This window comes from Venturia canescens, chromosome 7 (assembly GCF_019457755.1).
Source record: "Venturia canescens isolate UGA chromosome 7, ASM1945775v1, whole genome shotgun sequence".
Classification (NCBI taxonomy): Eukaryota; Metazoa; Arthropoda; class Insecta; order Hymenoptera; family Ichneumonidae; genus Venturia; species Venturia canescens.
The window spans coordinates 9766637-9781319 of NC_057427.1; the positions used below are offsets into that span (position 1 = coordinate 9766637).

The following is a 14683-nucleotide window of genomic DNA, read 5'->3' on the forward strand; positions in this document are numbered from 1 at the left end:
GCACAAACAAACGGATTGGGCTTTACTGTTGCTACTGAAGGTGTGAAATTTTATTCGCAGGTATTGACGAACTAGAGAAAATTGATAAAATATTTACACGACAATAGAGTCTAAAATTGCACCTTGTTCAACTTTTTGCCAAAGTTTCTCGCAGAAATTTTGATTTTGAGCAACGGGACTGCCTGAATCGCGAGAAACCATCGACCTGCCATCATTACAGATTGAATTTATATTGCGTATGTTTTATTATTATGAGAATGTCTATTTACATAAGTTTTGGCTAGTTGATTTACACATATAATTAAATAAATAATCGATATTAGAATAAATTATTTTAACAATACTGTATTTATAAAAAAAAAGCAGAAAAACCTACAGGAAAAAAAGATTGGAGAAAAATAGGGTGAACAAATGAGTCTTTATGGTGTTTACCACATATTTACAACTGCTATGAACATGTATATTAATCTATCGGTCGTTTTTTATTTCTGTTTTCTTTTTCTTTTATTTATTGTTACTTTTATTTGTTACGAACTTTTACTATGGTGTCTTCAAATTGTCCGGTCACTGCGTTTTATTTTCGACAAATTCTAAGTGTACAATAAGAGAAACTAAATATTTTCTGATGATCTCTCTTCGTTTTGTTTCTTTAGATATTTGTTTCTATTGTTTGAAACAATTATTCGTTAATTGGTTAATTGGTGTTATCGACGTTTTTGTGTAAAAGAAAAATAGATTTTCTCTTACTTCAGTTACACATCTCATCCTTAAGCATAATCATCTCCTTGGATTTCAAGTTCGCGGCTCTATTTATTTGTGTTTTTTTCTTCTCTCCTTAAAACTTTGTCTTTCATTCATTTTCATCTAAATATTTCTAAGACTTTTATAATCCGTTTGCAAGAATATTTCTATGCGGTGAATACTAACGGTCACCATAAATTTGACTAACAATATGTTACAGACATATTGATCGATAAATTCGAAAGTCTTCAACGTTACGAACTAATAAAATCTTGCGTTTATTATTATCGTATATTTGTTTCAATCTTTTTCCTCGAAATACAACTTTTTTCCTTCGTTTTCTTACTTTTTTTCTTTTCCCTCACGACGAAGCTTTATTAAATATAAATATGTATATTTTCTTCTGTTTTTGTTTTCTCTGTTTTTTGCTCGACATCGGTGTATGACTGATTTTTATATTACGATTATGCTTCCGGTAAACCTTGATTGTTTTTTTTCTGTGAGTGATTCTCGTGTAGGAGGCGAAATCGATTTTTTTGTCTGGTCAATTCGGGCAGGTACGGTTCTCGCTGTACTAATCATTCTACGTCAGGAATGTATTATTTTTCTCTACCAGAAATACAATTTCAAAGTCATTCTAATTTTCTTTCATATTTTTTTGTTTTTCGTTTCGCTTTTACGTACAAGAAATAGGTATCAGTGAACACGCTTTTTTAATCTAGCCGCGAAAATGATCGATTTTTTTATCGATAGTCATTAATCCGGTTTTCCGGCATGAATTTCCTGTTTAAAATCGATTTTTCTACTGAAAAGAAAAGAAAAAACAAACTATTGGCTCCCGTGAGTCGTTTTTTTGTACGTACGAAAGAAACGAACCGCATCGTTCGTTCGCACAGTACAATCGTTGGAGGAAAATAAATAAAGACAGGCACAAACTCTACGTATCGTGTCGAAAGTCGTTTTTCGTACTATTATTGACTCCGAAAATTCGCTAATCGTTAACGATCTTTTACACTTCTTCGTCATTTTCGTTTTCGCGTCGAAAACTTTTGTCATTAAAATAATTAAAATGGTTTCTCAGATTTTTCGAATCTCGAATGTGTCTCAAGGATATGTGATGAAAGATACGGATCCGAAAATTCTAGCTCTCTAAACACAAGCCATGAACTTTTGCTTACGACAATCGCTTGTTATTCGTTAGTTTTCATTCTCGCCCTCTTTTAATATTCGTCAATGAACTTTCGTCAGGTCGCTGAATGTCACCTTATCGCTGGAAAAAAATGATGACAGACACTAAGAAATTGTCTGTAAAACTGGAAGACTAACAAGTTGATCCGCTCATACGTCACTTCGTTTCCATCAATGTTTTTTCTCGTCTTCTCAATGAATTTACCGTAAGTAATACACAAAGATATTTTCTAATTGTAATCTTTTGAAACAATGAATTCGAGAGCAATACCATCTGCTTCTCTTAATGTTAAAACTGGATCGCAGAATATTTTTGAAATGTTCATTTTGTCACATATCTAGTCTTTTGTTTTTCATCGCATTCATATTTTGTCTTGTGCATTACACATCTATTCTCATAAAGCACATCGAGACTGATCGAATAAAGAAATATACAATATAACAACAGACGAATTTTTGTTAATAATGAAAATTTCCGATTGGGAATGTCTTTTTTTCTCTTTCTTAAAGATATCATTTTTCCTTCCATCGCGCTAGTTATCTTTAAATGATAGTACTGGGATTCTATTGATTCTTAAATATTTTACATCAATCAAGACACTTTAATGATTAATCGTCTGAATTTTCGATTGAAATTTCAAACACTTCGATTCTTCCGACTCCAATTAGATACACATTTTTCTTTGTCTCTTATCCTTTACTTTAATCGTACGTTTCCAGGCGATTTTATCCTCGAATTAATTACACAGGTATCCATGGTGTTCCGTCATTGTTTATCGTCTCTGGGACATACTACTTTCGGCGAGAGATATAAAAAAGAAAAATGTAGCATCGATCCAACTCTCGCAATTGTAATGGGCAAGTGTTCAATATTTTTTTTTTTCTTACTTTATATAAAGAATTTTCTGACTTTTCTAGCATTCAAGGGCTAGCATTTCTCTAGTAAAAATATTATCCTATCGTGAATAAATTACACTCTTTAGCAGTCTTCAAGCTGAGAATATAGTGTCATTTAACAACGCCATAAAAATATTCTTGTCAGTTGAAAAAAATCCCAAGGATTCCAAGAAACGAGTAAAGAGAAAATTAGCTACAATTTTCAAGTATATACCAAATAATTTCGACAGCCATTTTTTCGAATCTCTTCATGAGGAAGAATCACATTAAACAAATGACTCGCATACTCTTTCTAAACCATACAACAAATCATAAGGATTGTTCGTTTGCTTGTTACAGTTTTTTTTTTCACTTATCGAACGTGAACGTTCAGTTGCAGTGACGGGACATGAACCATAAATTATTTGTGTGTCATGTGAATTGTGTAAGACCGAATTATTGGGTTTTTTGCCAGTTTTTCCCATCGTATATCATATATACATAATAATAATTGAATATAACGTAAAACGACAAAAATTTGAATAGCTAAATAACGACGAATGGTTTATCATGTTTTGCTTTGTTTTTTTTTCTTCTAACAAAACCATACTTTACGTGCAAATATAATGAATAAATGTTAATTTACTTGCAGCTTCCAATCGTCATGCCCGGTATTATACAAAATCGTCTCGCCTCGATAATTTAAACTAATGAAGGCTAGTAACTGGCTTCGTGTCCAGCGAGTATATACAAATCAGCCCCTTCAGTCTCCGTCAATGTTCCCGAATGAACCAAGTGGCTCTCCAGCATCACAACCCTGGTTCAATACAATTGTATAATGAGAATTATAAATTTCACGATCACTCGCTGTTTTGTCTAATTTTTCAATTTTTTCGACCCAAAAGTCGGCAATTCAATACCCATCGATAAACTTTTCTAATTTTAGGCAATCACGTGTAAAATTGTCGAATGAATTTTCTGTCTTTATGTAGAATGGGCACAGAAAGAATTACTATTGAATAGAAATCAGGTATTTTGTAACTCCATTTTTAGAAAAATATAATGAACTTACTTGTCCGAACCAAGCAGCCTGTAGGTCCTACTTGGATCACTTATTTCCTGCGTTACTTCGCCATTTTTTAAACTTCTGCCTTGCATGCCGTGCTTGTGAAATGCTAACACACTGTCCGGCAAACATACTGCAATGAAATTCGATACATAAGTCATAAGAGTAAATAAAAGGAGAAATAAAAAAAAATACTTGACAGAACTTTTAATTCAAATTTAAGAAAATATATTATTTCGACTGGAGACGTAGTTTTTGTAATGAGAATCAAATTATTCAACAATCGACGTCAATTGAAACCAAAATATTGTCAAGCGTTGACGACCCTAAAATTTAGCAGAAATATGATCGAAAATGGTGGAAATGAGGAAAATGATAATGATATTCGTGTATACGCACTGATCGATTCAATGTGGAAATTAAAATGCAATTCCGACATTTGTTTTTTGCTGACACGGGGCTTGCCTTGTAGGGTTACGACTTTGACGACATCTGAAAAGTATACAAGATTCAATGAATGGTTGCATTAAGCAATTTCGTCAATTGAAGGATAATGATTGATGACAAAGTAGAAATTCGAAAAGAAAGTTGATCGTTATTTTGTTTCATTATTACGCAAATGATAAAACTTACTATCGTAACAAACGAGTATCGAATCTTTTTCTAATTGAGTCACGTTGATGACCTGAAGATTTTCACGGCGTGGGATAACGGTGGCTGCAAAAAATCATTTGGTCATTAATCATTACTGTTTTTACTAGCATAAATAAACAAATAATATTTCAGAAACATCGAAAAACGATGGTTCACGATAGAAAAACGTTTTAGCAGAAATTTAATCCAGAACTGGAGCGAGATAATAAATTTATTTGTTTAATCACCCGAACCATCCATGTCCTCCAATTCGTCGCTGTGAAACCAGCTCGCGCCGGAATTCATGTTAATTAGATCGAGTTTCAGTTTGTTTTGTTGATACGCCTGTTTCACCGACACACACACCATTGGATATTCCATTTGTGGAGCAATTACCATTTCAAAGACGTTCAACGGTGACGGTAGAGTACACTCGAAGTGTTTTAAAAGCATGAATTTATTCAACGGATCATACCACTGCATGAGAAATATTCCTGCCGGCATCGCACCGCAGAGGTATTTGTACCTGCGTTTATAAAAAAATGGAGATTTCGATCATTCACAAATTCAGATATTGAATAGAAATTCAAAGTGATTATTTTCAGTCGTTCAATCAAAACATTGCTTGAAGAACAAAAGGAACATAATCTTGTAAAACATCACGAGGAAATGTCAAACTTACCCGTTGTAAGGATTTCTACCGACGCAACATTTGCTGCATCCTTTCGTGTCTGGTACTTTGGTCGTGAGGGCAAATTTTCTCGGCACTAACCTTTCTGGTATTTTATTCATATGCAAAGAAAACCTATGAGTTTGTTTGCTCTGCATCGCTAGGAGATCATGTCTGTACAGTTGGGGCGTTTTACCTGCATACGAAGAATAATCGTTTGGTAATGAATATCGAAAATAATAAAAGAAAATTGATAAAAATAATGAATCTAGTAATTAACGAAAATTTGTGTTACCGGATAACGACATCAGCACGTCTTTGATAACGTACATCCAAATCGTACGTCTCGGATATAATTGATCGATAGCAGTTTCATGAAGTTCGTTTAAATTTAAATTGTAAATTCCCTCCTCAGCTGCGATCAATAAATGCTGATCTCTCGTATCTGGATGTATCCAACTTGCCGTGCAATGTATCCTCAACGGACATCCATTGAAGACCTGTTAAAAAAATGTCAAATTTATTAATAAAATTATATTTTTGAAATTTGGACGGTTAAGAAAATACAAGCCTTTCGCGGGCTTGTAATTGATGGGCTTTGGCTGTTCAATTTCGATAGGTTTTTCATGCAAAATTCGCAGTGACCATGACGAATAAAAATCTCCAGAATAGTCTACGGAGCAGTTTCGAGATTGAAGCACCGTGGGGCAACCACTATTTTAAGGATAATTTTGACTGACCTTCGAAAAGCACGCTCCCATGTGAACTTTTGGCGTAGGCGGTAAACCGTTGCTGGTTGGTCGTGGCGGAGTGTGTCTCTTCCTGTCCCTTCGTCTCGGAGGCACAGGTGGTGTATCCGAAAGCAAATCGGGTTCCATTCCCTCGCCGTCTCCATTATTCGGTATTTCTTTGTCCCCTGAACATCACAAGTCGATATTCAACATGTAAACGTTAAGAAAATTGGAAATAACAAAATTTCAATGGAAAATGAAGAAAATGTCGATGATCCAAGACTTTAAGGATGTCAGGAGAAATACAACAAACTGCCTAAGTTACGTACACTTTTGAACGATCATAAAAATTTTTGAATCTCGATTATCGTGTCCTCGATTCTTCCCGAACATCCTTAAGATTAAACAATGCCTCGAAGTTCTAATAATTTATAGGGATAATCTAAATTTATCAATGAATACAAAAACTTTTTATACAATTTTCATATCACAACAACAATTCTCAAAAAAAATGTTCAACCTTTACGAAAAAAATTATTTCAAATTCAAACACGAGAATGAATAAAAAATGTAGTTGATAAAAATCTCCGGAATCTCAAACGCTCATCAGCGGAAATTATGACGATGAATGTGATAAATTTGTTGATTGTGTTATGTATTTTTATGTATATGTATATATTTATATTTGTTAAAATTATAATGAGCATGCTCTAGATTCAAGATGCGTGCTCCTACCATTGTACCGAGAGGACTCGTCTCTAGGCCCGCTGTCCGATAATGAGCGTTGACGTTGCCTATTGACAACGGCTAAAACCATGGAGCCGCCCAGAAACCGATACAACTCGTCCAAAGAGGTGTGACGCCTGAGACTTGCTTCCGACCCTATCACACCCAACCTACTCGTTACCACTATTGTCACGTGTGCCCTCAAATTTTATTTCTCAATTATTAATCTCTATGAATTTTCAATAATACCGATTTAGTGATCAAATTGAAGGATCAAGTGCCTCACAGTCAAAGGATTATTTTACGAAAGAAATTATCTTTGAAAGAAACAAAAAAGAAGCAAAATTTCCTCGAAAATTTCTCTCAGAATAATCGAACTGCGAATCCCAGAATAATCAATGATCTTCGACATGTCGAATCTTCGGGTTTCATTTTACCCACAATCGCACCAAAAATCTTCCAATACGTTTTCTTTCTTTTTCAATTGAATTTCGACACCATTTTAGTTCCTGGATAATGTGGGGAGCATGAACTAGCGCGTGCACTCTAGAACTTTTTGTTTTTTCCTCTACAAGCTAAATGATAAGTGAAAAACCAAAGAAAGGTACTTAGGAATAATAATCCATATATCAAATCGATTCGAGTATTGTGAGCGTGTGAAATCATGACGAGGAGAGGAAAAAAAAGTAAAATAACGAAGGAAATATATTGTGCTAACTGTACAAAGCGTCCTAACAGTGTTTTCTTTACAAGACACTCACACATACACACGCAGAAAATTCAATATATGACAGTGCTATGGACTGCATCGTTACGTGTGTCAACGGTAAATAAAATGTTGTCAGTTGATTGTTGTTTGAGGGAACTTGAGCGAGAACTTACCCGAGTAAAAACCTCGCAATCTTTCTTCGCGATGTACCTCGCAATCGTTCGCTGATTCACCGAGAGGCAACGTTGCTCTGGAAAATAAAACAAAGTATTAGCCTTTCGTACATTCAATTACTCTACGAGCACAACTTTATTCCAGAGACACAAATAGCCATTTATTAATTTACTTCCAATTACTTTACTCCTGAGTTACTTTTTGTTACGCGCAAAAAAGTGGATGTACGTGAATGAAAAATGAGTTGTACTCGAGTGAAAGAAAACAGGATGCAATGGAGTTAGTTCAAAATAAATTCTACCTAAAAAAAATCCACTCTCAACGGTACTGGAAATGAATGAAAATGCATTAATCTTGTTAGAAGTGATCCTTGACGAAGCTCTCGGAATTAGTTAAAGATACGAAAAGCATAATTCAACGATACTGATTTGAGCTAAGCGAGTCGAGCGATCGAGATTTTTTTGCATCTACAACTCAAAATTTATGTTGACAAATCAGCCAATGGCAAATGAGGAATCATAAAATTATCATTATGCATGAGCAGTACAACGGAACGCGACTATTTCAGGTTTCATCATTCAATTAATTTGATTCAATGCGTCTACGTAAATCAGAGGTTGCTGCTTTGAAATTCAAAGAATAAAAAGCAAAGGGAAAAAGAGACAGAAAGAGGAGGAAAGAAAGAAAATAAAGTCAAGCGAACTTGAAGAAACGTGGATGCACAACTTTTCACATAATTCGCTTCTTCATCATCGGTTTTTGTCTTTTTAATTTCTTTTGTGACGTTTACTTACTGCAGGGAGTACAGCTGATCGCAATGCCCATCGACCATCGACATTGCGTTTCGCCTGCACATATAAAACTATCGTCACGTACGAACTACATAGTGAAAAATCTCACAAAAATTCAACATTCGGTCGAAATCCTCATTCTTTCCATTGTAAACAAAAAGAAATTCAATAATCGACACACCTCTCGTTACCATTCCCAATTTCCATTAATTCAACGTGAGCAAAATGATCATCAAACGTGGGGTTCAATATTCGAACGTGAAAAAAACTGTTGAGAATCATTTCGACGTTTCGATTTCTCTTTTTTTCAAAAAATACAAAACATTACTACACAAAACAAGGACATTTGATCGTAGAAGTTTTTTTCCACGATTCAATGTTCGTTTCGAACGTTGGAAAAGCGGGGGGAAAAAAAAAATATGTTTACTCAACAGGAAACGAAATAACAGCTGTCGACGAATCGCACTAATGACTTTTTCGTATATCGACAAAGCTTCGGGCCGGAGAGTTCATTAGTACGTAGTTAGTTACCAATTTCCATAAACTGTTTACCAAATATTATTGCGACACGATGCAAGCATGACGATGATGATTACGAACCAGAAAGTCGAAGAAAAATAATGATGACTCTAATGACACATGCCAAAAGGGGTGTAACAATCGCTAAATCTGAACGAAAGTGACAGCTAGTGAGTTACTATGTGCTCGAGCTGATAAACTCGCGTTTTCAAATACGGTTTAGGAAGCATAAGTGCAAGGTGCAAGGGAAAAGGTTACCTGCCAATACCTTAGCAACAACTCCTCATCAATGTACTGCAATAGACTCCTGTTGGGAGAAATTATTGACATTACAAAAATTGTCAAAGAAAAAATATAACGCTGTCAATGAAGTAAAAATAAGAATGTTAAGAAAAAAAAAGTATATTAACGATAAAAAAATCATACGAATGGGACTAATCTGACATAACTCGTAAACCGAATTATTTTTATCGTTTTTGAAAAAGTTATTAAAAAAATTTTGGAAAAACTCTTCCGCGTGTAATTCCGAAAAAAATGAAATTGTGTGGCGGCATCAAGGTTTATGAATGCAAATTAGTTCCATTGTGAGTTCCGGAGAATTTTATTGAGTGAAAGACAGTGAACGAAAAAAAAATCGTGAATAAGGCTTTCGTTTCGAAAGTTCGTAGCGCCTCAAAAATGCTTGAACCTTCAATATTGAAAATTTTCTGTTATTTCGGTTAATAGTTTCATCCGATGCCCAACGTTATCATTTTTTTCCAATAATAAAATTTTCAATTGATGTTTTTCTTTTGTACAAAGGAGTCTTCCAGTTTTAGCAATAATTTTTAATATTATTTTCAAGAACTGCGTTCAAAATTACTGCACGAAGATTTTAATGAAAGCAAAAAATAGGAGAAAGTAACAAAGAATTTTGACGAAACCATTTGCTCTTTGACGTTAGAAAATTCGTTAAATATCAATTGAATGCTATAAAAATACCATAAAAATACGGTTTTATTGGCAGTCTCCCACCGTGACAAGGACCGGATGTGATTTTCCTAAATATCTCATTTGTAATTATTTATACACATTTTGAATAAATATTGCGATTGATAAACGTAACGGTACGAAAGCTACTGGCATGACATGTTCGAGCAATAAATTAATCGCACGTTTTTGACGTTTTAATCATGCGACGAAATACCGAGTGCGTCCAGCATGCAATCGCTCTTTTACATAAATTTACAAAACCAATATTCATGAGGCAACGCAGCAAGAATTTGCCAAGTTTAATTGTCAATGAAGCTCTGTTTTCGTAAATTTTATTTCCATTATATTTTTATGTTAGAATTTTTTTTCAAATTTCAAAATCATTTTCAAGGCCCATTTGGATTCCATTAATTCTGTTCTTTATTATTATTTTACTGGTGTTAATTCAGGAGGGTTGATCGCACACCAAGCGAAATTATAATGATATTCAGAACAGATAAAAAAAATTATTATAAAATGAGATATTCCTGAATTACCTTAGACTCATACGGAATATCTCGGTGCCAGTTTTGCTTCGACGGGACAATCTATTATCCTCTGTAACACTAGTTTCAACGATACTAATGCAAAAATCATTTCGTTCTTTTGTTTACGAGCTGGCGCAACGAAAAAAAAAAAAAAAGAAAGAAAAAAACAGTAACGAAAATATCCACGTATGTACAGTTTGTGGCATAATTTTGATACAGAATTATATGCAAAATAAAAATGAAATGCAGTAACAAATGCACAGTTTATGCGGACATACATACATGCCAAAATAACTCATGAATAAACTCTAATCGTAAATGAATGTAAAACAAAAAATGAAAACAATCGGCCATCTATTTGCAAACTAAGTTCAAGCTCGTTTCGATGAAAGCTCCATGGATTAGATAACATCGATTTTCATGAGTACTCCAACGTTTCGATTGACCTAATGAATATTTTGTGGGAAGATTCATTATCGATCGTGGACCTGGCGACTTAAAATTAGTGTACGGGAAAATTGAATGGGAATGAAAAAACTGAGAATTGATAAATTCTGCATTCGTGTTGAACATAAACGAGCATAATGACAAATCTGAAAATATAAATTGTCACTTGAATTTTGAAGAGGATGGGACAATTGTAAGTTGTCGCCAGGATCACGCGTTGAATAAATCTTGTTGAATGTCTCTGCGTTTGGCATGCGAATGTAAAAATATCGGTAAAATCAGCGACGGAAAACGTAACGTACTCAATTGAACGTGACGCAGATATATTTGTTTTCAACAGCTGTTTGAAATCCGGGTAATAAAAATGCGCGATTAATCGTGTTCATGAAAAGAATCGAGGTATAGTTTCGAGTAATTAAACGTCAATTGCGCGAAGCAATATGGTAATTAGCATATTAATAGAAATGGCGAATGGCCAAGCATCTTTCATATCTTATTTTTTCTCATTTCAATCTTGAAAGATTGATTCAATGGTTTCTATAGTTTTTTATTAATCACTTACTTTTCTTGGACGCCTTCGAAACCGCTGCCAATTCCGCAGTCGGGATGTACATCACAATTGTGGACAGTCTACGTGACAAAATGGAGAATAAGAAATTTACTTTGGAAGATGAGCAGACGAATGTTTCAATGACTTTGAAATCAACGCTGATCGAACGTAACAAAAAATCCTTTTTCCAATCGTTCTTTTCAATGGTTTTTTCATATTTTTTTTTTATACTCAATACCGAAATAGGCAACTGAACAAACAACGTTGTTTTTTTTTATCAAAACTTGTTAAATGGGACGATAAAAACGGTAAGCATTGAGGATTGATTAAAATTATTTGATCCATTACTTTCGAGTGTTGAAATTCTCAATACGATTTTCATGTAAGAGCGCGTCTTTGAAACATTTTTAAGGAATAAAACATTACCTTAACGTTGTTCATGATATCCATGATATCCCAAGCTGGATTTCCATCCACCGGCGGGGTTACCGAATCCCTTTGTAACGTTCCGTCATCGAGATTTATTTGATCTACAGGATAAAACGTTTTTTCATGATTTCAACATTTTTCGACTTAGTTTCGCGATTTCTTGTGATTTCGACATGAAACAATTTCCCCATCTGAAGTTCGATTGGTTTTTCGCTATCTCTATTAGGAAGTAGATTACCATCACAGTCTAATTGAGACGTGGGACTCTTTGGTCTGGACCTCGCTGTATGTCTCGAAGCTATTCTGTGAGGTACATTTGGCACTGCTCCGTCTTCGTCAGCCTCCAATTCCGTGAACATGTGACTCGGATTTGAAACTTTTTGCAATAATTCTAACGCTAATCTCTTGTTCATCTCTCCTTGAAAGAAGGCATGCTGAAAAATGTCAAATTTCTTATGAATTAATCGAAATGTATATATCAAAACAAAAATTCAAATCGAACTGTATGGAACTTTATGAATTTACAGCACTCTGATCATTTCCGCAATTCAGCATTGACCTCTGTTCAATTGGTTATTTGTGTTGTTTAAATTAATAACTCGCTTTTTTTGTTGTCTATCCTCCATTATCTTCGTCCCAATTACCTGCAGTAATTTCTCGGCTGTTGGACGCTTCTTAGGATTCTTTGTGAGCGATACTTTAACAAAATTATGAAACGTCGGACTCCATTTGTCACGATCTTTCAACGTCGGAGGTTTGAATCCTGATTTAGACATGAGAAACAATACTCGCATGGGATGCAAATCAAACATCGGTGGTTGCAGTTCAGCGAGCTCAATAGCAGTTATTCCACACGCCCAGATATCGCACAATTGATTGTATCCACCTTTCCTTTCAACAGCAGCAACCTGCAAAAAGAAAGACAAAACCAATTATAAAATTGCAGACATTAAAATATTGATTTTTCAATTAATGAAAAATTTCAAAGAAATTTTACAAAAATTTTCATTACGTAAATTATTTCGTAGTTGAATTTTGTAACTTAGTCAATTATACACGAAAAATTTTGAAAGTTTAAAAAATACTGCTATGGAAAGAAAACATTTCAGTGGTTTTGGATATTTTCAAAGATTCACCTCCGGTGCCATCCAGTAAGGCGTCCCAATGAAACTCTTTCTCTTGTTTATCGTCGCTGTTATTTGAGCAGACACTCCAAAATCAGCGAGTTTCACATCGCCACCTTCAGTCAATAATATGTTGGCGCCTTTGATATCTCTGTGCATTTTGCCCATGCCGTGCAAGTATGCCAAACCCAGAAGAGTTTCGCGACACATGAAAGCTATTTGGATCTCTGATAGCGGCCCTGTGACTGAGGTATTAAAAAATAGTAAGTATTCAGCGAATAGTTAAATCATGGATATAATGATGAAAAATTTGTCAATTTTTCATTATTCTTCATGTTCAGCGTCAAGCTCACTTACATTCACGCTCACGTACAGGTATTGTGAGGAGGAATGCTAGTCAGGACTATAATCTCATTTCGAATTATGCGTTATGAATAATCTCATATGACATGAGAATCAAAATTCAGTACTTTGGTTAATAAAATTAGGTAACACGGTGATGCAATTGAGATAAGAATGAACCAAAAAATGTACAATTTGTTTGAGATTTGTTGATTCTGTGATAAAATCAACTTAACGCCTGAGAACAAAAGCTTAATGATAAATACCGAAGCCCTGACACAATATTTTCAATACTTTAGGCACTCCATGACACAAAAACCAAAGTAGTTGATTTTCAGTAGAAGACATATATGATGATACTAGAAAAAAAACTTACTGTGATAAATATCCTGCAAAGAGCCACCTCCGCAATATTCCATGCAAATCCAAAGCTTATCTCGTCGTAGATAACTGCCATAGTAAGCGATAATATTGGGATGTCTACAATCTTTCATCATTAAAATCTCTTGTTGTATAATAGCAAAATCATCGCCTGAAATTTGTACAAGAACTTTTTAAATTGTCACAAAGAGAAAGTTTCGTTATATTGTGGAAAACAAAAAGGCACGGTTGAAATGAGTTCAATCGCTAATACAAACAAAACAAATAGCCAGGTTGGCAAATTTGACTCACCTGGCTCGAGCTTAATAACCTTGATAGCCGCGAGATCACTCATTAATAGCCTCTTGGCCTGTGGAATACGAACATTGATAATATCGTGCACCTTATTCATCCCCAATTATCACAACCAACGAATGTTTAATAAACTTAACGAAACAGAAGAACCAAGCGGAATAAATAAATACCTTATAAACATCGCCGTAAGTTCCACTTCCTATTTTCTGAATGAGTTCATACTCGTCCTGTGGATTACGTCGGCTAATGTCACTCGACAATACGTTCGCGTTTACCGCCATTATCCCATTTACTAATCGCTCACGATAAATCTCAAACAACTCTTCCTTAATGTTCTAAATTATTTATTTACAGTGCAACACTTATTTATTACGTTTTAAACGTGTGCTTTAACACACATTTCGAATCACGAGAATGTCACTTTCATCGAAACGTCGCCATGGTCGCCATTTGTACACAACAGCACTGAACTTGGTCGCTATTAATTGTCTACTATCGTTTTCTCCGTTCGATATATATCGAAACTCGATGTTGTTTATATATAATACATAATAATATATATATATATATACTCCGCCATCGCGGCGGCGGCGGACGACGAGCGACGAGTGACGATGACAGCAAAAACGTGCGCGCCGTTTATTTCTTTGTTTCCTTCCCTCATGTTTTCGACATTTTTCAAACCATCCCAAAATATTACCGGGGAAGAGTGAACGGACATTCAAGATATCAGAAAATATCTTCAAAAAATCATCTCTCAATGTGAAGCCAAATTCAATCTATTTTTTCACAA

General features: G+C 34.6%; 1 protein-coding gene across 9 annotated transcripts; it reads right to left on the bottom strand.

The window, feature by feature from the left end:
- Positions 1-399: 399 nt before the first annotated feature.
- Positions 400-14345, bottom strand: hppy (MAP4K3-like protein hppy). Of its 9 annotated transcripts, XM_043425254.1 has the most exons (20): positions 14061-14345; positions 13888-13945; positions 13592-13747; positions 12886-13118; positions 12394-12657; positions 11988-12183; positions 11747-11850; positions 11333-11400; positions 10333-10401; positions 9093-9131; positions 7514-7590; positions 6641-6787; positions 5915-6090; positions 5470-5674; positions 5187-5370; positions 4753-5030; positions 4505-4588; positions 4271-4363; positions 3878-4004; positions 400-3622 (listed from the first exon to the last, which is right to left on the bottom strand). In XM_043425254.1, exons 1-20 carry the CDS (start codon positions 14169-14171, stop codon positions 3523-3525), a joined length of 2769 nt encoding a protein of 922 aa, XP_043281189.1. In that variant the 5' UTR covers positions 14172-14345; the 3' UTR covers positions 400-3522. The 9 variants fall into 9 exon arrangements, with proteins under 9 accessions (XP_043281189.1, XP_043281191.1, XP_043281192.1 ...); XM_043425256.1 differs by lacking the exons at positions 9093-9131; positions 10333-10401 and adding an exon at positions 8309-8362; XM_043425257.1 differs by lacking the exon at positions 10333-10401.
- Between the last annotated feature and the right edge of the window lie 338 nt (positions 14346-14683).